Consider the following 21,528-nt stretch of genomic DNA (forward strand, 5'->3'; position numbering starts at 1 on the left):
TCTTACCTCCTAAAAGGCTTTCTTGTGCCACAGGGAGGTGGAGACGGAGCAAAGGCTCTACTTTGTCGGGTTTGAGCTTTGACTCTAAGGATCAGAACTCCAAAAGCACACTGATATATACTGTTGTGTATTCAACAACAGACCTGTAGGAAACTGGGCTGCACTATCATGAAGCAGACAGAGAAAACGAACTAAAGCTAGAGGTGCCTACATTTGAAGTGTAATGTTTCTGCAGAATTGTACACCCTGTGAAGCAGGTAAACGCCCTAGGAGCAAGCGACTGCTGCCAGAATGTGTTTGGGTATTTTACTCTAGGTCAAGGGTTCCTTCCCCTATAGGGAATGGGGAAGTATCTCAAGGTTATTTGAGGCTGGACAGTGGCTCAAATATGTAATCTTAGCTGCTTGGGAAGATCGAGGACCATGGTTTGAGATAGGTCAGAGGTTCTCGAGACTCCCAAAACTCACTCAACAGCTGGATGCAGTGTGCATGCCTGTCCTCCTCAGGGTCACCTGGAAGCACAAGGATTGTAGCCTTGGCTGACCTGGGCTGGAAGACAGGACCTCAAAAACAGCCAAGACAAAAAGACTTGGAGGCATATGGCTTAAGTAGTAGAGCTCTTGCTGAGCAAGCTCCAGTTCTTGAGTTCAATTCCGAATACCACTGGGGAAGGGGAAGGAGAGGAAGATTCTTCAAAGCAGAGCTGACAGAGGGACAGACCCCAGTTCTTTACCATCCCTGTATCTGCAGCCAAAAGATAGCAGTGAAGATCACACTGGTACTGTTGTTAAGTTTACCAGCAACACACCCACCGATTCTCAAGACTGTACCATATTCTGTCTTAAACTTCTCCATTGCTCAGACCAACCCCATGTCCCTTGCGCACTCACACCCTTCTCTCCAAATGCCCAGTGTTGGTGTTTCTTCAGGTGTGATCCTCAGACCTTTTTCTATTTTTTTTTTTTGGGTCCCATCGTGGGGCCTGAACTCTGGGCCTGAGCGCTGTCCCTCAGCTCTTCAGCTCAAAGCTAGCGCTCTACCACTTGAGCCACAGCGCCACTTCAGCTTTTTTCTTTTTGCTTATGTGGTGCTGAGGAATTGAACCCAGGGCCTCAGGCATGCAAGGCAAGCGCTCTGCCACTGAGCCACCTTCCCAGCCCCCTTTTTCTATTTTCTTGATATCTAACACTTTTATAAACACATTGGTTTGTAGATAACTCTAGGTTTTCTGTTTTTTCCTTAGCTCAGGCTGGTCTAGGAAGCTCCTAGACCACAGATATCATATCCTACTTGCTATCATCTATCTCTTGGTATCCCAATAACACTTGTAAGCTCGTGTTTAAGACACAACTTTATATAGCCTGGCGCTGGTGGCTCACGCCTGTATTCCTAGCTACTTAGGAGGCCGAGATCTGAGGATTGCAATTCAAAGCCAGCCAGGCAGGAAAGTCCAATTAACCACCAGAAAAAACCAGAAGTGGTGCTGTGGCTCAAAGAAGTAGAGTGCTAGAGTTGAACAAATGAACTCAGGGATTAGTGCTCAGGCTGAGTTCAAGCCCCATGTCCAACAAATAAAAAGACCTTGTGACAGCATTCCTTTGATTCAAGTATTCTCAGCAAATGGTTCTACTCCCATCCTATTGCAAAAGCCAGGATCTGAGGGTCCTCACCCCACCACCTTACTTTCCACTTTACCCTTTTTTAAGTGTTCCAACTTTTCTCTAAATCTGCCACCACCAACCTAGTCGTGGCTTACTTAGCAGACTCTGGCAATAGCCTTCCCTGGTCTCACTGTACTGTCCTCTGGTCTGCCTTCCATCATGAGATCAGGCTTTACAGTGATGTCTCTTAGAGGAAGGACAAAACTTACATGGCCTAAGTGATCCTGAATAAACAGGTGCCCATTGTATAGCACCCTGTCATTCTCATGCTGTGACTTTCTCTTGAGGTTTGGGATAGCCATCAAAGCAATCACATTAGGGCTGGAGGTGTGATTCAAAAGGCAGAATACTTGCCTATCAAGAGCAAGGCCCTGAGTTCAAGCCCTAGTACTGCCAAAAGAAAAAAGATCAGTGTTCATAAGTACAAAAGCCTCTTTGGCTGTAAAGGCTGAGGCCTGGCTATATGCACTGGCAAATCTAGACATGTGCCCTCCAGAGCCAGGGAAGACAACTAAGTCAGCTGTAGTGGGTGTTGCCACTAGACTCAGACAGGAGTCAGCCTGCCTAAGAGGATGCAGGACAGGGGCAGGTCTCAATGAGGAAAGTATCTTTGCCCCATAAGGAGTGGGGGTGGTAGTGGGGGGGGAAGGGGCTGGTCTGATTAACGTCCTCGAGCTCATGATTATTGGAGATAAGCAAAAGCCTCATCCTTGAGCCTCTGTTGCTGACTTCGCCACAGATGCCACTGTTTAGCACCACTGTGATAATGTTCTGCTCTGTAAAGTCATGAAAGTTTTACTTCATTAAAGTCAAAGTAATTTGACTACAACACAGCCCAGAAAAGGGAGGCAGATCCTAAAGCCAGGCTGTTTTGTCAACTCCAGGGTATGTTACTCCTATTCTCCCTCAGCAAATTCTCCAACTCAGTTGTTCTGCAGATGCTGTTTATTTACACTATATCCTATCCTTTCCCCTTAGAATTCAGTTCTAGGTCTGTAAGTCACTGGGACCTTTACACTCCATTGTACACTGTGATCCTTATCCCCAAGTATGTCCCACAGAGGCAGGCAATACTGTCAGATGCTTCCTTCATGGTGTTTTAGCCAGCTGTGGCTTTACATGTGACTTTACCTGATTACTTCTTACCTTCCCACTTGGCTGCGGACATTTCAGTAAATTTGTTCAACAAATGGATAAATGCCCCAAGAATTAACAGCTTTATTATTATCACTACAAAGTTCCAGGTGCAAAGCTCAAGAGGCATAAATGAAAGTAGAACAAACACCTGTAAAAGCTTTTTAATGCAAGAACTTAAACACAGTTCAACAAAATCAGTCCAAATTAACTTCAACGTATTACAAAGAACTAAGAAGCCTGAGGGGCCATGTTTGAGGGGAAAAAGTCAAGTTCCTGCTCAGAATGGAAGGACACTGCCTCAAAGAGGCCTCTCTCTCCATCCCAGGAGGAACAGCCATCACCACCGAGCTCTTGAAATAGCTTAGGTAACTCCACACAGAAGGCAGCAGCGTAGAGTCAAGGACAGAGACTCCACAGGTCAGGGCTCTGCCTTCCCACAAAGGAGGGCCCGACTAAAGGCACTAGGGCTCAGACACAGTGGACTGTGCCCTTGGGGAGATGGCAGCCCTGGAGAACCAGCTCAACAGGCTGCTGTGGGTATAGGTGGGTCAGGTGTTTTGTTCAGATTAACTGCAGAAAGGCTTTGTCTGGGGAAGTCACAGGGGTAGCCCACAGGACAAAGCCAATTGTTTGCTGTCTGAGGCAGATGGATGGGAACAGGACTCCAACTTCACATTCAGCTCTAGAAGGTACCTTTCTGCCAAAAATATGTCCTGTGCTTTACTATACTGGGCTTAATTTAAACAAGCAAAGCCTCTCAGAGGGGCTAAGGAGGATATTTTGAAGCTCCCTTGGGGGCATGCTGGGTGTCAGGGGTAGGAGATGCAGGGGAGGAGGCTCCTGGCTTCTCTGGGATGGTCAGGCAGAGGGTTCCTGCTGCCCACTGGGGGTTTTACTTCAGGCTCTGGTTAACTTCCTGACGTAACTTCTGTGCAGGGCCATTCCTGGGCTCAATCTGTAGGAGGCTGCTGATGTCTGCAAGGCTGGATTTATAGTCCTAATGAAAGAGAAGAGTGTGGGGAAGGGACCTGGAGGAGGTGAGATCTAGCTGGGGTGGGGACAGCTGCAACACAGCAGACTGTTTTCAAACTCCAGCCCTGTATGTGTTGTGAGCTATCGTGGGGCCCAGAATGAGGAACCCAGAAGTAACTATCTCACCTTCAATGGCACTCGGAAGTGGCAGTACTGGCATAATTATCTACAGCTACTTCAGCATGTTCAGGTTTACCTTGAGTGCCTTGTAGGCTTGAGCCCGTCTATAAAATGCCTTCACATTCTTCCCATCCAGCTTAAGAGCTTCAGAGCAGTCCTTCACGGCTTCCTTGTACTGCTTCAGGACTAGATGGCATAGTGCTCTGGTGGGGAGAGGCCATTACAGAGGTTTAGTCACTTTTCATGGAAAATACTGTAGAATTGGAATAGTGTCTATCTGTACCTGGCATGCACTTCAAATTTTGATTACTGCCAAAACTCTATTCAAAGAAGTTACACTTTTAGGACATTATGAACAAAGGCTACTTTCCTACAACTAAAGCAAACCTGGGATTTAAAATCAATTCTTTGACTATGGAAGAAAATAGTAACTTACTGTCTTTAGTTGCTTTAAATATGAATAAGATTTTTTTAATCTTACGAAATTAGATCTATCCAACATTTCTGTGAGTTTAAAAAATTGTGTGGGTTTTATTTTCCTCCTATATAGAAGTATTTAAGCTGGGTGCCTAGCTACTTAGGAGACTGAGATCTGAGGATGAAGATTTCAGGCCAGGCCAGGGTGCTAAGAGCTCATGCCTGTCATTCTATCTATTCAAGAGGCTGAGATCTGAGGATGGCAGTTTGAAGCCAGCCCAGGCAGCAAACTCCCTGAGACTTAAGCACACAAGAAAGCAGGAAGTGGAGCTATGGCTCAAGTGGTAAAGCACTAGCCTTGAGCAAAAAAGCTCAGGGACAGCATCCAGGCCCTACATTCAAGCTCCAAGACCAGCACAAAAGGAGAAAGGAAAAAGATCAGAAGTCAGCCCAGGTAGGAATATCCATCCGTATGATTCTTATCTCCAAATAATGACCAAAAAGATTGAAGTGTAGCTATAGCTACACGAGAGCACAAGGCCCTGAGTTCAAGCCCAGTACCAAAAAATAATTAATTTCCAAATGGTCTTTGGCAGGAAAAAGATTTCCCACCTCAGCTCCATTTGCCTATTTATAGCATACAATTATCACCAGATAGACAGGCCATGGGCAGTCAATTACAAGGATGTGTGTCTGTCCCATCATGTACCAAATGATTCTGCTGGACTTATATGGCTTTTGGGCCCAATGTTCCTCATCCCGGATGGATCTCAATGAAGCCAGATTCTATTTTTGTCACTATTATTTATTGGATGGGTGAGCTTAGACAAACCTTTTCTAATTTAGAAGTACAACGGGGCCGTTCCTTTTCTAAGACTCAAGTTTTTTCACTTTTAAAACAGGACAAGCTCTACAGAGTATACTTCTGAACATTGTTGTGTGGTGAGCCCTGTATAGTAGAGATGGCGCCCTGACTCACAGGCCCTCACAGTCAGTAGTTAGTTATAGCAGTGGCTTGTGAAGTCTTCCTCAGGCCCACCAGCCTAATCCCTCACACCAGATTGTACTCTGTCCCATTTTTCCAGGCCAGACAACAGTTACTACATTCTCTGGTTCTGGAATAATACTCTTAGAAAGGGATCTGCTAGTATTTCTAAGAGGTACGTCTTAGAGAAGCAACATGGAGCAGAGTGGAGAGACAGAAATATTTTAAGGTCGTCTTTGCAAAGCACACTGCCTTCCTACACTGCATGATTATCTGGGGGTACTTAATAAAAATTCTGTGGCGCTAGTAAAACATAGGCTACCCTATAGCCTGAAAGGGGTCCTAAGTGTGTGGTCTGAGCTATAACACGACAAAATACTAGGGACTGGAGAACTTATCAATCACAGAAGTCCATGGAACCAAATGTCCAATGTTCTGAAATCCCCCAGGCCAGCAGCTATGTGCAAGGTACCTGTTGCTGTACGTGGCAGATTCCAGGTTACTAAACAAGAGGCTTTCACTGTACTTCTCAATAGCTTTCTTATGGTTGCCCTTCTTTACAAGCTCATTGCCTTCTTCCTTCAGAACTTTGGCTCTCTCCAGATCCCCAGCAGAAGGCACTAGACACAAATTCAGAAGAGGAAAAAACCATTGAGCAGCAGTGCTCAAATGAGATCAATGAGATCTCTTTAGCATCTCTTCAAAACTGAGTACCAGGCTCTCACCCCCTCCCCACCATTACCCACACTGTTACAAATTATTTTTCTTGGATTAATCAATAAGTTCCCCAACTAATGGCTTTTGGGGAAGTTTTTCATTCAGAAGAGATTGAAGACTTCTGTTACCAGTGTATTTATACATGCACATGACATATATATGATAAAAGTGACCCAGGTTCTAGTCTTGACACTGCCACTTGGTGATTGATGTGTCTCAGGTGACCTATTTAACTTCTTCAGTTTCCTCACCAATGCAGCAGAGCATCTAGTCCACAAGAGGCTATGTCAGAATCAGGCCTGAGAATACATGAGCAAGTATAGAATATCCTGCAGACTTAAAGCAGTAGTACTACTAAACAAGCATCAAGTAAAGAAAAAGCTATAGTGTCTGGATTTCAGAAGAGCATACGAGGGTCTGCTTATTCTGAGCTTGTGAGTACCCTCCTTTTTCTGTCACATGCAGCTCAATCCCAGCTTTTCAAGGGAGAAAGAATAAGGTAAATAAGCTGCTCATGTTGGTGTAAAAAGGCCATTCACTGCTTGGCTCCAATTAATTCCTCAGCCTTGATTTTATGTCACCTGCTTTTTAATCTTTAAAAACTACTTTTTAAAATACTGAATATTCACAACAAAGGTATTACTATAGGAAATAAACCAACACCTGAACCTGGTCCTATGGACCCTTCTCCAACTTAATCCACTTCTACAAGGAAATATAAGCCCTCCCAATGCTGGGCTTTTCTACTGACTTTCCCTGATTTAAAATATAGTTTAACTATATATAGTAATATCAATAAACAATTTGTTTATATACTATTTTTGAGTTTAATATAGAGGAATAATAATCCTTCATATTCTTTTATGATTTGGTTTTCCTTTCCCCCACTCAACATGCTCCTGAGATTCATGTGGGTTGATGCATTTTCACAGTGGCAATACCACAATGGATTTGTTCATTGTCTCACATGTGGAGATTTGGGTTATTTCTGGTTTTGTTTTTGCTGTTACAAACATGTTGCTATGAATGCACCTGTACATGTCCTAGATACACACTTCTAGAGTTTCTTTAGAAGTGACTCTGAGCACTGGATGCAATACAGCCTCAGCTTCACTCAGGCTCTGGAACACACCACTCACTGTAATAACACATTTCCACTATTTACCCTGTGCACTTTCCTTCTCCAGCTCCTTCCACGGTCTATGACAAGAATTCTATTCCCTTCTCACCTGTGACCTCATCCTTCAAGGTTCAGTTCCAGCTATCACTTCATAGCCAGCTTTCCCTAACCTCAGGCTATATATATGTAAGCTAGGCTCTCTTTCTTTCCTTTCTCTCTGTCTCTCTCTTTTTATTGGTTGTGGAGCCTTAACTCTGGGCCTGGACACTATCCCTCAGCTCTTCAGCTCAAGGCTAGTGGTGCTCTACCACTTGAATCAGAGTGCCACTTCTGGCGTTTTCTGCTTATGTGGTGCTGAGGAATTGAACCCAGGGACTCATGCATGCAAGGCAAGCACTCTACCACTGAGCCACCTTCCCAGCCAAGCATTAAGTTTCTTGTTTGAAGACTCTACGGCATTCATTCTTCTTCCTTGTATTTTAAAATAGTTTCCTTGTTTCAGTTCCTTGTCTGATCAGTAGTTCCCTAAAGCTCAAGACTGCCTTCTCCCATATCACAGTGCTTAGCATAGGATATGAGACACAAATGTCTTAGTGACTCCAAAGGAATAAAGTAAATGGCAGCTGTCCTGAGGCTATCTAGTTGATTGACACCCCAAATTTCATCCTAAGGAAGAGTGGGGAATTTACCAGGCTCCCACAAGCCAGAGTGAATACTACCTATGACTAGATATTTACTCCTTCTGGAAAGAGGACTAAATGTAACCCTGATCCTTATACTTCCCTGACCTCACTAGTTCTCTTAGAACATCATAAGAGCTAGTCTCCTATTTGTGGCCTCTCAGGTCTGGTCTGATCTTTTTTTTTTTTTGGGTCCGGTCGTGGGGCCTGAATTCTGTCCCTCAGCTCTTCAGCTCAAGGCTAGTGCTCTACCACTTGAGCCACAGCGCCACTTCCGGCTTTTTTCTTTTTTGCTTATGTGGTGCTAGGGAATCGAACTCAGGGCCTCAGGCAAGCAAGGCAAGCGCTCTACCACTGAGCCACCTTCCCAGCCCCTCTTTTCTCTTTCTAATCTTTCTCCAAGGATCCACCCAGAGCACGAGTTCCTGAGGAAGCATCTCCCTCTAATATTGGAGGTATACAGAGGGTCTAAGCCTAAGACAGTCATAAATATCTCATTTTCTGAGCAAACCAGAAGAAACCAAGAATAATTTTTTTGCTTTTTGTCAGTTGTGGGGCTTGAACTCTGGGCCTGGGCTCTGTCCCTGAGCTCTTCAGCTCTACCACTTGAGCCACAGTGCTACTTCTGGTTTTCTGGTGGTTAATTGGAGCTAAGAGTCTCATGGACTTTCCTGCCTGGGCTGGCTTTAAACAGCGATCCTCAAATCTCAGCCTCCTGAGTAGCTATGATGACAGGTGTGAGCCACCAGCGCCTGGCCTGAGAAAATTTTAAGTGAAGCATTTTGGGAAAAATAACCTCTCTTTCACTATTTAACTATTTATTTATCTATTGGTCATGGGACTTGAACTCTGGGCCTGGGTGCTGTCCCTCAGCTCAAGGCAAGCACTCCACCACTTGAGCCACTGTGCCATTTTCAGTTTTCTAGTGGTTAACTGTAGGTAAGAGTGTCACAGACTTTCCTGCCCAGGCTGGCTTTGAACCATGACACTCAGATCTCAGCCTCCTGAGTAGCTAGGATTATAGGCATGAGTGACTGGTGCCCGGCCTGAACTATGTAATTTTAATTTTTTGGGTAATGGGGTAGGACAGAGATGGTTCTTGCCTTAGGTCATGAGGCATGGAATAAGGCTGAAGGCCAGGAAACGTCTGAAAGGAAAGTTGACATATAACCAAGGAAAGAGTGGAGAAAAGAATCTGATTATGAGCTGGACACCAGTGGCTCATGTCTGTAATCCTAGGTACTCAGGAGGCTGAAATCTGAGGATTGCAGTTCAAAGCAAGCCCAGACAGCAACATCCCCATTAGACTCTGATCTTCAATTAACTCCTCAAAAACTGAAGTGGAGCTGTGTCTCAAAGTAGTAGCGCCCAAGAATTCAAGGACAGCACCCAGCCCCTGAATTCAAGTCCCATAAGCAACCAAAAAAAAGAAAGAACCTGATTATGTAATGAACTGCTGGGGCAAACATCACCTGAACTCTCTCTGGACTTTCATTTATGTGAGTCAATACATTCCCTGTATTATTTTACCATGTTGAGTTTTCTGTTCTTACAACCAAAATTATGCTAAGTGACATATCCCAAATACCACCAGAGGAATGGGAACAGATACTGTACACTTATGTGCATGTCTTATATTATTTAATCCTCATAGCTACAAAGTAGGTTTACTCTTTGCTTCACTGTACAGCTGAGGAAATAACCTCTAAGTACAGACCTTTTTTTTTTTTAAAGCTTTATTTTATATTTGCTAAACAAGATCAATTTGTATAGAAACACTCTAGGCATGGAGTCACAACTTACCTCTGCTCTTTGTAGTTGTGGTTTCTTTGGATTTGCTTTTAACTGTCTCTTTGTGGTTCTCTGAAGGCATGGAATTCCACCTTTTCTGGGCTGAGACAGGTACAACAGGGACAGAGGGCAGCTTTAAGCGCCACTCAGGTCCAAGTGAGTCCATGAGAGCTCTGGTCATTCTGGAAGGGAAGGCAGGAAGTTTTCCAGCAAGGTCAAGAAGACTATTACTCCTTTTACATACCTCAGGGAAGATAGGCCCTTTCACAAGAGCTAGAATTACCTCCCCTAGTCCAACCTTCTGCTTATATTCTCTTAACATGGCTGTAACAGAGGAACAAGACAGAGCCTGCCACCACACATATTACTTCTCAGATCACCTACCGCAACACTCCTTCCCTTAGGACTGGTCACAGTATGTGGTGATCTGTGCTGCCTGTTAGGATACTTAACTTTGCCCTTCCCAAATTACATATTCCCTAAGAATGTTCTGTTTTATACTTTTCTTAATCTAAGAGTCAGGTAAACACCTAACATTTCTTGAGTGCTCTGAGACTTAAAAAAAAAAAGTGTGAAATCTAAGGGGGGAATGTGACTCCTTAAACACCTATTAAAGACAATAGATTCTCCTTGCAAACTTTGCCCACATGGTAGGTTTCTAAATCCAGTCAAAGGAAGGCCATTCAGAAGACAACCAAAGCAGTGGGCCGATCAAGGATAGAGAACTTCCATGGAGAAGACCTGCAGTGAACTGGGCTCACCTATTGATGCCTTCCAGGGCTGACATCACACTATTATCAATCTGTAATACAGTCTTGTAGTCGACATAGGCCTGGGGGTATTTCTCCAGGGCCTCATAGGCAGATGCCCGCCGCAGTAAGGGTTTCATGCTGAAGGGAACCAAGGCCAGTGCTCTAGAATAGAAAGCAAACTATCATATTCTTGCTGGAACCCTAAGGCTGTTCCAGTTTCTTCTAGGTGGGGTCACTTCATGTACTAGAGGTAATTTCTGCAGAAAGCCAATCTCTCTAAAACAGGAACTTTTCAACTTGGATTGAAGTAAGGAGGTAAAGGAGGGCAGAGAACCATCAATGAAAAATTTGCATACATATACATAGCTTCATTCCCCTAAAAAGAATAAGAACTCCATGGCTTTCAAGCTAGTAGGTATTTCTAGATCAAAGTCCTGTATGAGAGACAAACAGGCTTTGGAGTCAGCTTAGGTTCTGTTGGGATGCTATCTCTACTATCCTAGCAATGGTACCCCAGGAAATTCAGTAACTCAGTTCTGCCTGGAAAGGTGGGTAAACTTAACCCATAGGATGGTCATGAGCACTTAAGGAAACCTAGTATAGGTTCTACCAGCATGCTCACCACATACTCCTCTCCCATCTACCAGCAGGGCACACATGTAAGGCACAGGACAGGAGGGGATAGTTTAGAGGTGAGCCTGCTGAAGAAACTGTTCAGTGTCCTCTATCATTGGTCATTAATGGATACCCATTTTCTTTCTCTGATGATAATCTACTCTCAATTCTTCCTTGTTTCCTCCCCTCCCTCTTCCTCATATCCATCCCAGAAAAAAAATAAAATCAGCAAGTCTGTCATTGATCTGCAACTCTACCTTACCACAAGTTCCAAGACTCATGAAGGCTTTAAGGCCTACCTCTTAACTTCCCACCCAACTCCTTTTCAACAGCAGCAGAGCTAAAACTCCAAAGACACAAGTCAAAGGCACAAGGACTAATAAAGCCTGTCTTTCTCAGAGGCCTGATGATACTTCCTAATGTCTACCACTAATATAACTGGTAAGATCCTTCCAAGGAAGAAGTAAACCAGATGAACCCAGATCCTCAGGAACCCAAAAGTCGCCCTGGGTCACTTACGAAGTACAGTCTTTGATGCAATCTGTGCAGTTCCCATCTTTCAAGTGGCATGCTGCACGGTTGGAGTAGAGAACACTTTCCTCTTCAGGGTCTGCAGAACCTGCCCAGGTGGAGGCAGGAAGAGAAGATCATCACTTTGGGAAATGGATGTCAGGGGACAATGGATACATTTTACACCTGAAGCTCTTTAGGCTCTGTGGAAAGGCAGCAGAGATGACTTTAGCTTGTTCACTAGCTGGCATGTTTGTCATTCTTACATGCACTGACTGAGTCTGGGTAATGACTGACCATTTTGCCATTAAAGGGAAAGCATCTTCTCAATTAATTCACTTCAGCATTGAACTGGCCCATGGCAAAAAAATAAAACACAAACAGGTAGCTCCTGCCTCACTCTGCCAGTTAGTAACTGAGCTGGGTCTGATAAGACGAGGGAGAACTCAAAGGAATCCCAGCTATCCAAAAGGTAGGCGAGTTATTCATTATTTCTCTAAAGAAAATCCTATTCTTAGTCAACTGTCTCTTCATTGTGGCCGTGATTTTCAATTTTAAAGATAATGGGTAGGACCAAGAGCACAGCTTAAGACACAGAATAGGCACTCTGGTAACTGAGGCTGAGTTCAAACCCCAAGTACTGTCTCCCCCACATATATGTCTCAATCTCTTCTTACTGACTAGTATGGGCCACAAATAAAACAGTATGCTCATTTAAAACATGAAAAAGCAAAAGAAAATAAAAAGAAACAAAAACTAAGTGAGGCCCAGTAACTCTACTCCTAGGTATATATCCCAAAGACCTGAAAACATGCTCTTTTTGAAAATTTTGAAACACATGGAATGCTATATGATATTCAGTACTTATTATTATATTTAGCATATTGATGGTTGTTTTTTTATCTTTTTTGTTGCTGTTGTTGTTGGTCGTGGGGCTTTAACTCTGAGCCTGGGCACTGTCCCTCAGCTCTTCAGTTCAAGGCTAGCGCTCTACCACCTGAGCCACAGCACCACTTCTGGTTTTCTGGTGGTTTATTGGAGATGAGTCTCATGGACTTCCCTGCCTGGGCTGGCTTTCAATGGAGATCCTCAGATCTCAGCCTCCTGAGTAGCTAGGATTATACGTATGAGCCACCGGTACCCAGCTTTGTTTTCAATCTTAAATTTACTTTTTTTTTTTGGGGTCCGGTCATGGGGCCTGAACTCTGGGCCTGGGTGCTGTCCCTCAGCTCTTCAGCTCAAGGCTAGCGCTCTACCACTTGAGCCACAGCGCCACTTCCAGCTTTTTTCATTTTGCTTTATGTGGTGTTGAGGAATCAAACCAGGGCCTCAGGCATGTAAGGCAAGCATTCTACCACTGAGCCATCTTCCCAGCCCCCCCCTTTTTTTCTTGAGAGAGAGGATCTTGATATATATTATAGCCCAAATTAGCTTAAACTAGCGATCTTTTTGCTCAGTCTGCTGAGTGAGTGCTGGAATTACAGGTATATGGAACTATGCCTGCCTTCCTTTTTATTTTTGATATGCCTAAAGTCCTAATCATTCTCATCCTTACCCCATGTGCTCCCTTTTCAGGGGCCACTACAATCCTGAAACTGCTATATAAATTTTCAAGCACTACTTCTTTTTTAGGGAGTTGTTCTTGGGGTTTAGAACTTGTACTTGCTAGGCTGGTACCCCACTACTTGAGTTTCACTACTTTTTCCCGGCTATTTTGGAGATGGAGTTTTGCAAACTTTTCTGTCTAGGCTGGCCTGGAACTGCTATCTCCCTCCAGGTCTCAGTCTCCTGAGTAGCTAGAATTACAGGTATGAGCCTATGGCACCTGGCTATTTTTTTTGTATTATACATGTAGTCACAGGTAAGAGACAGTATCATTTATGTCTACTACAGCATTTCCTAAGTAGCATCATATTTCTTATCCTTTAGTAACTTGCTTTTTTTTCACCAAGCATCATGATACCATGCTGATATTTGATATCCTTCATTCAACAACAACAATAGCATTCGTGATTAAAATAGCCTTATTCTTATCTTGCTGTGGGCCCTGAGCCAGAAAGTATGGAGATAAAACACAGCCCTGTCCTTAAGACGCAAGTACAGTCTGTAATGCATCCCAAGTCACTAGAGCATGTCTGTTCAGAAATAGCAATGGCATGTGAAAACGCCAGGAGAACCTACATCCAGCCAGTGTGAGCAAGTCACTTGATCGTGTGGATGCACCTACCACATGAAAGTATCACTTCACAGACTTGCTGAGAAGGTTCCTTGCATTAGGTTGCTCCCTGTGTCCCTCCAAGAGCAAGAAAACTGATCAGGGCAACCAAGAAATTTGTCCACAGATTACCACAAAATCAGTAGTTGGATCAGAAACAAACTGTGGTCCCTGATAAATTTAAACATAGGACCAGTTTTTCTAGGGAATAAACTTACACAAACGCACAGCTTTTCTAGACCAGCTGGGTGGCAAGGAAGAAAAATGCACAGGCATCAACACCTCTGATTTCTGAGCCATTTCAAATGATGCTAGTTTGAGCAGGTAAGCCAAAAGAGGTTTCCAGGGGAGAAAAGGGTGGTGGTGGTGGAAGAGTAGATTATCACTGTAAACACTTTACAACTAAAAAGGTTTTAATTTAGAGACTTGAGGAAGTCTAAATGATTAAAGAAAAATTGGCCTTAGCAATCAGACAGATCCATACACAAATCCAAATCCTGCCTTGGACATCTTGACTGTCTAACCTTAGGGTAGGCAATTAATTCTTCTAGATTTCTCATTTCTAAGTGTCTTATCAGTAAGGTTATAATATAGATATTGGTAATGTCTATATAATAGAGCATTCAACAAATGCTAACCAAGAAAGAGGAGAAGGCAAAAGGAAATAGTTACTAAACTGAAAATGTCAAATTAAATGCTTTATCCAATGGGGGCTCTTTGATAAAATATTCTGAAGAGAAGGCCTTGGGCCAAGGCTTCTCATTGATTACAAGTGACCTGAAGGCTAGGGGAATGGTTTAAAACTCTCCTATCCCTTCCATCAAGGAATAAGATCCACATTCCTTACTAGGGCTTAACACACCTACAAGACTCTGCTTCTCTCAAGCAGAAAAGCCAGTACTGTGCTTGAAGTCTTGAGCACACTGTTTATTCTGAGGGTATCTGTGTGTGCCAGTACTGAACTCTGAAGCTTTCTGCTTCAAGGCTGACACTGTACCAAGTGAGCCACACCTCTTCTGGGCTTTTTGCTAGAGATTAGCTCCAATTAATTAGGAGTCTCTCAGATTTGTCTGCCCAGGCAGTTCAAACCATGATTCTCAGATTATAGACTCTTGAGTTGCAAAGATTGCAGGCTTGAGCCACTTGTGCCCAGCTCTGAAGGCCTATGTAATGGCTGTTTCCTCCATATGGAGAGCCCAGCCTTTGTGCACTGGAATTCCATCATTCAGCCATCTCCTGGAATATCCCTTCTTTGAAGTTGCCTTGGACTTTCCATCGTCAAGGGGTGCCACAGAGAACTGAATCACCTCACGGTATTATTATTTTTTTTTTTTGGTAGGTCATGGGGGTTGAACTCACGGTCTGGGCTTTTTTTGCTCAAGGCCACGGCTCCACTTCCGGTTTTCAGGCGGTTAATTGGAGTCGCATGGCCATTTCTGCCTGAGCAGGCAACGAAACCACGGTTCTTAGATCTAAACCTCCTGAGGAGCCACGATTACAGGCGTGACCACCAGCCCCCGACTGGTATGGATCTCTTTTTGATAGATTTTAATGATCCCAGGTGTCTTTATGTACTTACTAGCTTAAGGACCAGTCCTTCCCTCCCTCCCCAAATCCCGCAGAAAGTTCACTAGGGAATGGGTATACAATAGGGATACAACAGGTGCTCAACAGACATTTAATTAAAAACAACAAACAGTTGTGGGGAAGGAGGATTCAGCTCAGGGATGATGGGAAAGAGGCCTGAGTAACTTGAGGATGGGAATCCAGAAGGCAGTTTAAAAAAAAAAACAAAACAAAAAGACAGCACGCGGAAAATAAAAAGGGGGCCGAGGAAGTTTCTCGTAGGATGCCCGGCTCCGGCGGGGGCGAAGAGCCGGGCGGGAAGGGCTGGCGGGGATGGCCGGCCACGGGGGAGGGAAGCTCCTGGAAGCCGGCTCCGGAGCGAGGCAGCGGAGGGGCCGGGGGAAGGCCGTGTGGGGGAGACCGGGGGAGAAATGGGGGGCAGGTTCGTACCTCGCGCCTGCAGCAGCTGCAGCGCGCGGCCGTAGAGCGCGGAGGCCTCGGCGTACTGGCCGTTGCGGAAGCTCTGGTTGCCGGCAGCACGGAGCTCCTCCACAGAGTGCGGGAGTTTCGGGGCCATCCCGGGGCCGGAGGGCCAACGAGGGAGCGACTCCGGACCCGGCGGACCCGGCAGAGCGGCGGGGAAAGAGAGTCCCGGAGGAAACCGCGTCCGGGCGGAAGCACTGACTGCGAGCCCTTGGGTCCCGCCCCTTCTGCGGCAGCGAGGGGGCGGGGCCTCCGCGCACCCGAGGCTCGGACGGCCCGGCCCTCCGCTCATGCTCAGTCTGCACCTCGGCGGCCCAGAAGTGGTTGCTGTGTGCTTGATGCTTGGGTGCCTAGGAGCAGCTGGGAGGGTGCAGTGGAGCGGGAGGAAGGACCTGCTTCCCAACTCTAGGAGGGGGCCCAACACGCCATTAACTTCCGGCCCAGTGAAGACCCTACTTTCATGTAAAGGAAATGAAACTTCCTGGGATGGTGGCACACGCTTGTAATTCCAGCCGTTTGGAGGCTGAGGCAGGAGGATGGAATTTGAGGCCTGCCTGAAAGGTAGTCTCAACACATCAAGCCCCCAAAGAAACACTAGTAAAGCCACGGAAACTGGCCACGTGGGGACTACTTTAGAGGGGTGACAAGGGAGGCTACTCTTGAGGGTAATAATGGGTCTGAAACCTGAGAAGATTTAGAGAACACTCCAAATAAAGAAATGGCAAGTGCAAAGGTCTTGAGGCTTTCTGGCAGCTGGTATACTGAGTTGGTAAATGACTGCACAGATAGGTTGATGGATGAGTTTGCATTAAGGGTGACTTCAGTTTATTCTCATCTGATTTCCCTTTGACCAGTTTCTTTTTAAAGTTCCAGTTTCTTTTTAAACTTCATTTTACTACTTAACACTAAATTCTTTCTCTGGCTTCTAGTTTGACTTATGTTATCCTCTTCTGGAGTTCCCTTCAGAATATTTTTCTCCTAATCCTGAATCAGTTTATAAGTTTCAAAACATCAGCTCCAAAAGCCTTTCTTGATCTTACGCCCCTCCTCAGCTATTGGTTTGCAGATTGATCCTCAGTTTTATCAGTTATCATTGGGCTTGTTAGTTTACAGGTGGAAGCAGAGGTGGGTCCTCCTTGTCTTTGTCTCTCCAGGAGTTTACCATCTGGCATGAGTGTGTCCCTCAAAAGCTGTATATAGCTCACATCTGTAATCCTAGTTACTTAGAAGGCTGAGATCTGAGGGTGTAAGTTCGAAGACAGCCCAGCCAGGGAAGTTTGTGATATTCTTTATCTCCAATTAACCTTCAAAAAGCTGGAGCTTTGGTTCAATTGATGGAGCATTAGCCTTGAATCAGAAAAGCCAAATGAGACCATGAGATCCCAAGTTTAAGACCTGGTACAGACACACAAAAAGCCTAATTTGCAAGCCTTCCTACCCCTCAAGGTGATGGCTTTTAGGAAGTGGGGACTTTTGAGAGGTAATTCAGAGGCAGAGCCCTCATGGAGGGCTAGGATCATAGATTCCATGTCCTCACGAAAGAGGCATACTAGATGTGGGGTATGCCAACCAGATGTTGAGGCTTCTAAGATGTTGGGACAGAGCAAGAAAGTGTTGTCTATGAACCAGAAAGAAGGCCCTCAGCAGAGACTGCAGGTGCCTCCATCTTGTTTCCAGCTTCTAGACCTGTGAGAATTATTCTGTGTCCCTGTTATACTTTTATGCTATTTAAACAAATAGCACAAAGAAAACCTGAGTTGAGAAAACTTAAGAAGTATAAATTGATCAATTATGATGCTAGTTACATGTCTTGTTTTTCAGCCTAATGGTTTAAGCCAACGTATGTATTGGTTGAGCCTGGTTCAATCAATGATATGTTAAGACTGGGGATTCTGATCTTAACATACCTTTACTTGCCAGTGTTTTCTCAACTAAGGAAGACATTAACACTGGACAGAGCTTTTTAAGGAGAGATGGAAAAGGTATATAGTGAGTTGGGGGTATGGCACAAAGGTAGAGAACTTGCCTAGCATGGACAATGCTCTTGGACGCAAAACCAAACCCAAACTGCAAAAAGAAAAACCAAACCAAACCTGTAGTTAACAGCTGGTATTCTGAACTAGGGCAGGGCTGGCTGCCTGTCACCCCAGTCCTGGGTGGGCTGAGGCCCGAAGGTCTCAAGTGAGAGCAAAGAAAAAGAACAGTTCTTTCTAAGTCGGAGCCTCAGTACTTCCACCCGAGACCCGAGACGCCAGAGGCGGAGACAGGGACCAGGGCTGCGGCTTCCCGACCAAGCCGGGCCTCCCTCCCGAACTTCCTGGTTCCGGCTTCGCGCACGCCGCGGCACCACGAGACTCCACCAGCTCGACGTGACGGAGACCGCGGCTCCGCCCACTTCGCGCGCTCACGCCGCTTCCGGTAGGGGCGGAAAGCGGAAGTGTGGGAGGGTCTGCGGGGCGGGGCTGGCTCCGGGAGGTCCGAAGCAGGATGGAGCTGTGAGCTGAGTTTGGTGGCTGCCGGCAGCGCCATGGAGACGGTGCAGCTGAGGAACCCGCCGCGCCGGTGAGGGGAAGGGCAGCGGGGCGGGGGAAGACTAGGGAGGAACTGGATGAGGTGTGTGTGGGGGACACTTGTGTGGGCGCCCCCCGGGAGGGAAGGGACCCGCGAGGCGAGGCGAGGCGACCTGGCTGGCGGGGCACCTGCTGGTCAAAGGGGCCGTCCGGCGGCCAGGGGGCGGGCTGCGGGAGCCCCGGCGGCCAGGGGAGAACGCGGGGGGACTCCGCTCAGGAACGAGTGGACCAGTTAGGGAGAGCGCCTGCCGGGGCCCCTGGAGGAAGGCTGTCCCCAGAAGAGACGCACGAAGGCGGTGGCGTGTGCGGAGTCCGGAGGAGGACCTGGGCGGGTCGGTCTCTGGGGATGGACGAGAACTCGCAGAGGGCAAGACTTTCCTAAAGTAGTCTTCAAGTCCCACCTCAGGGTGCAGCGGGGGCGGGGGGGGGGGAGAGATCTGTTGCACTCATAGCTTTGCGTTGGAGGCTGAAGTCGTGCGAGGACTGGTGGGGAGTCCGGACCAGCCGCGAGGTTTGGTGAGGACGGCGTTAGGAGGATGTACTTGGTGGTACTCAAGGGTGACGGTAACGTCTTCCATCCTGATTTTCTTTACAGCCCCAGCCCCCCCACCCCCCTTTCAGATACCCACATTGTGAGGTATATAAAGAAATAAGATACTTTCAGGATGAGCCAGGAGGTCCAGAAGATTCTAGAGATAAATGGACCCCGCCAAGCCACTCCATGCCTCTGTCGTTGTGCGACTACCAGTTACTCCATGCCCCCTTTCAAGCTTCTGTTGATCTGTGGCTATCAGCTTCGGATCCTAGTGGTACCTGGAATAGCTTTAGGTCAAGTGCAAGAAGGCTGATCCTAACATGTCTGAACTCCTGATTGGTTGCACTTGCACTGAGTTCTCCTGTGGGCATCAAGGGTCTGAGGAGAAAAGCAGGGAATAAGACTGAAGGTTCCGCCCTCTGGGAGGTGCAGCACAGTTAACTTCTATCTCACAGAGAAGACATTTGGCTTCCTGTTGCAGAATGCTCACTCTGAAGTAGGAAGTGTTGAGAGTGCCCAAGTGCTGGGAGAGGTGAAGGGAGGGGATTCACAGCCCAGACAGCACTCCTAGGGGGATTGTTTGAAGTGCACAGACACTGCACGAACATTGTTGGACTGGGCTCTTCCTTTTTTTGGGGGGGGGGTCTGGTGGTGGGGCCTGAACTCTGGGCCTGGGCGCTGTCTCTCAGCTCTTCAGCTCAAGGCTAGTGCTCTACCACTTGAGCCACAGCGCCACTTCTGGCTTTTTTCTTTTTGCTTATGTGGTGCTGAGGAATCGGACCCAGGGCCTCATGCATGCAAGGCAAGCACTCTACCACTGAGCCACCTTCCCAGCCCCTGGGCTCTTCTTAATCCACTGAAATAGTAATGATTCTTATACTTACAGGCTGCCAGGCACTGTTGTAAGTGCTTGCCATGTTTCCTGTTGAGTTATGTGAATTTGCTGCAATTTGATCATTATTTAGCTGTAAAAATGGTAGTTCCATATAGTTCAACTTATTGATTGGACTCATTGGACCTTCACACACAGCTGTTGAATGAACTGGACGTCCCCTTATCTGTATTATCTGTATTTTACAGATAATAAAACAAGTATAGAGGTTAGAGATTTCCTGAGGTCCAGAGTTGGGATTTTAATGTCCAAGCTATTTGATCTAAAGTCCATTTCTCTGTCTCTTTGTCTCTGTCTGTCTCTCTGTCACTCTCTCTGTCCCTCTGTATCTCTCTCTCTCTCTCACTTTCTCATTTGCCTCCATCCTCTCTCTTTCTGAAATAAGGATGTGAGAGCTGTCCCAGAGCTTTTTTTTTTCTTCAAGGCTAGTGTTCTACCACTTGAGCCCACAGCTCCATTTCTAGCTTTTTGGTGGTTAATTTGGAACTTTCATTGCCTTCTTCCTACGTATTCGTATGGTCTTCTCCTTATACCTGTGTTCACACTTCTTCCTCTTATAAGGATACAGACCCATACTGGACTAAGCCCTGGTCATATGACCTCTGCCTGTGTTACTCAATTGTTCGGTCTCTGAACATGGTCAAATTCTGAAGGAGTTAGGATTTCAACATGGTGGGTGGCACAGTTAATTTAAAATTAAATTAAAACATTTAATTATACATACATATTTGTTGTAACCTATCTGTGATTCTATTTGAAATGAAAGATAAGTATCTTAAATAAAATGAGCCTTTTTATAGTTTTGACATGGGAGATAAAGGTTTTAGAATTATCCAGACTTTTGAATGACCTCTGACAGGTGTCTGACAGCTTCAGATGGTATGCATTTCCAATGAAGGAAATGCTCTGTATGTTTGTGAGGGTGGCATTTATGTGACTAAGTGAATGATGATAGATGGGTATCTTAATGGGGTCATGGTTTTAAAAAGTTACTTGCAGCTGGGAACCAGTGGCTTATACCTGTAATCCTAGCTACTCAGGAGGCTGAGATCTGAGGATCACAGTTCAAAGCCAGCCTGGGCAGGAAAGTCCTTGAGACTCTTATCTCCAATAAACCACACAGAAAACTGGAAGTGGGGCTGTGGCTCAAGTGGTAGAGTGTTAGCCTTGAGCTGAAGAGCTGAGGGACAGCGTTCAGGCCTAGAGTTCAAGCCTCATGACCTACAAAAGAAAAAAAAGTGACTTGTCATTAGGTAGTGGTATGGTAGGAGGCATGGAGGGCATTCCTGGGGTTTCGGCTCTTCAGATGTTTCTGGCAGGAGAAGGACATCTACCAATATTCAGTGCATGTAATCTGTTCATTGTGAGCAAGTGCTGAAACTCAGACCTGGGAAGTCCCAGGTGAAAGAGTCACCAAAGTCATGCCGTAGTGGTTATTGTACTTGTTCCATGAAGACTCATGGTATAAAATACCAGTACAAGTCACTTTTCAATAGATTTTTCCATAGCAATTTTGACTTGTTGATAACCTCATAATACATTTTATTTATTATTTATTTATTGCCAATCCTGGGGCTTGAACTCAGGGCCTGGGTACTGTCCCTGGCTTTTTGTGCTCAAGGTTAGTGCTTGGAGCTGTGGCTCCATTTCTGGCTTCTTGGTGATTAGTTTGAGGTAAGAGTTGTCTGCCCAGGCTGGCTTCAAACCATGATCTTCAGAGCTCAACCTCC

At 45.8% G+C, this 21,528-nt stretch overlaps 2 protein-coding genes across 3 annotated transcripts in view; one reads left to right on the plus strand and one right to left on the minus strand.

The window, feature by feature from the left end:
- Window positions 1–2,855: 2,855 nt before the first annotated feature.
- Tomm34 (translocase of outer mitochondrial membrane 34) lies at window positions 2,856–16,010 on the minus strand. 2 transcript variants are annotated; one of them, XM_013011095.1, is made up of 7 exons: window positions 15,769–16,010; window positions 11,547–11,646; window positions 10,422–10,574; window positions 9,673–9,842; window positions 5,825–5,972; window positions 4,027–4,153; window positions 2,856–3,795 (listed from the first exon to the last, which is right to left on the minus strand). In XM_013011095.1, exons 1-7 carry the CDS (start codon window positions 15,893–15,895, stop codon window positions 3,691–3,693), a joined length of 930 nt encoding a protein of 309 aa, XP_012866549.1. In that variant the 5' UTR covers window positions 15,896–16,010; the 3' UTR covers window positions 2,856–3,690. The 2 variants fall into 2 exon arrangements, with proteins under 2 accessions (XP_012866549.1, XP_012866550.1); XM_013011096.1 differs by lacking the exon at window positions 10,422–10,574.
- Window positions 16,011–18,272: 2,262 nt separating this feature from the next.
- The window catches only part of LOC105981524 (serine/threonine-protein kinase 4), a 75,611-nt gene continuing 72,355 nt past the window's right edge, over window positions 18,273–21,528 (plus strand). The window contains exon 1 of the mRNA XM_013010716.1: window positions 18,273–18,363. Within this exon, the coding sequence (XP_012866170.1) occupies window positions 18,329–18,363 (35 nt within the window). The 5' untranslated portion in view covers window positions 18,273–18,328. The remainder of the gene's footprint in view (window positions 18,364–21,528) is intronic.

This window comes from Dipodomys ordii, unplaced genomic scaffold (assembly GCF_000151885.1).
Source record: "Dipodomys ordii isolate 6190 unplaced genomic scaffold, Dord_2.0 Scaffold13, whole genome shotgun sequence".
Classification (NCBI taxonomy): Eukaryota; Metazoa; Chordata; class Mammalia; order Rodentia; family Heteromyidae; genus Dipodomys; species Dipodomys ordii.

Coding starts and splice junctions, on each gene's coding strand:
- Tomm34 (XM_013011095.1), bottom strand. CDS start 15,895: ATGGCCCCGAAACTCCCGCACTCTGTGGAGGAGCTCCGTGCTGCCGGC. Junction 5,973..9,672: donor CACAACTACAAAGAGCAGAG/GTAAGTTGTGAC, acceptor ATTTGTGTCTAG/TGCCTTCTGCTGGGGATCTG. Junction 4,154..5,824: donor TCTGCCACGTACAGCAACAG/GTACCTTGCACA, acceptor TCTCCCCACCAG/AGCACTATGCCATCTAGTCC.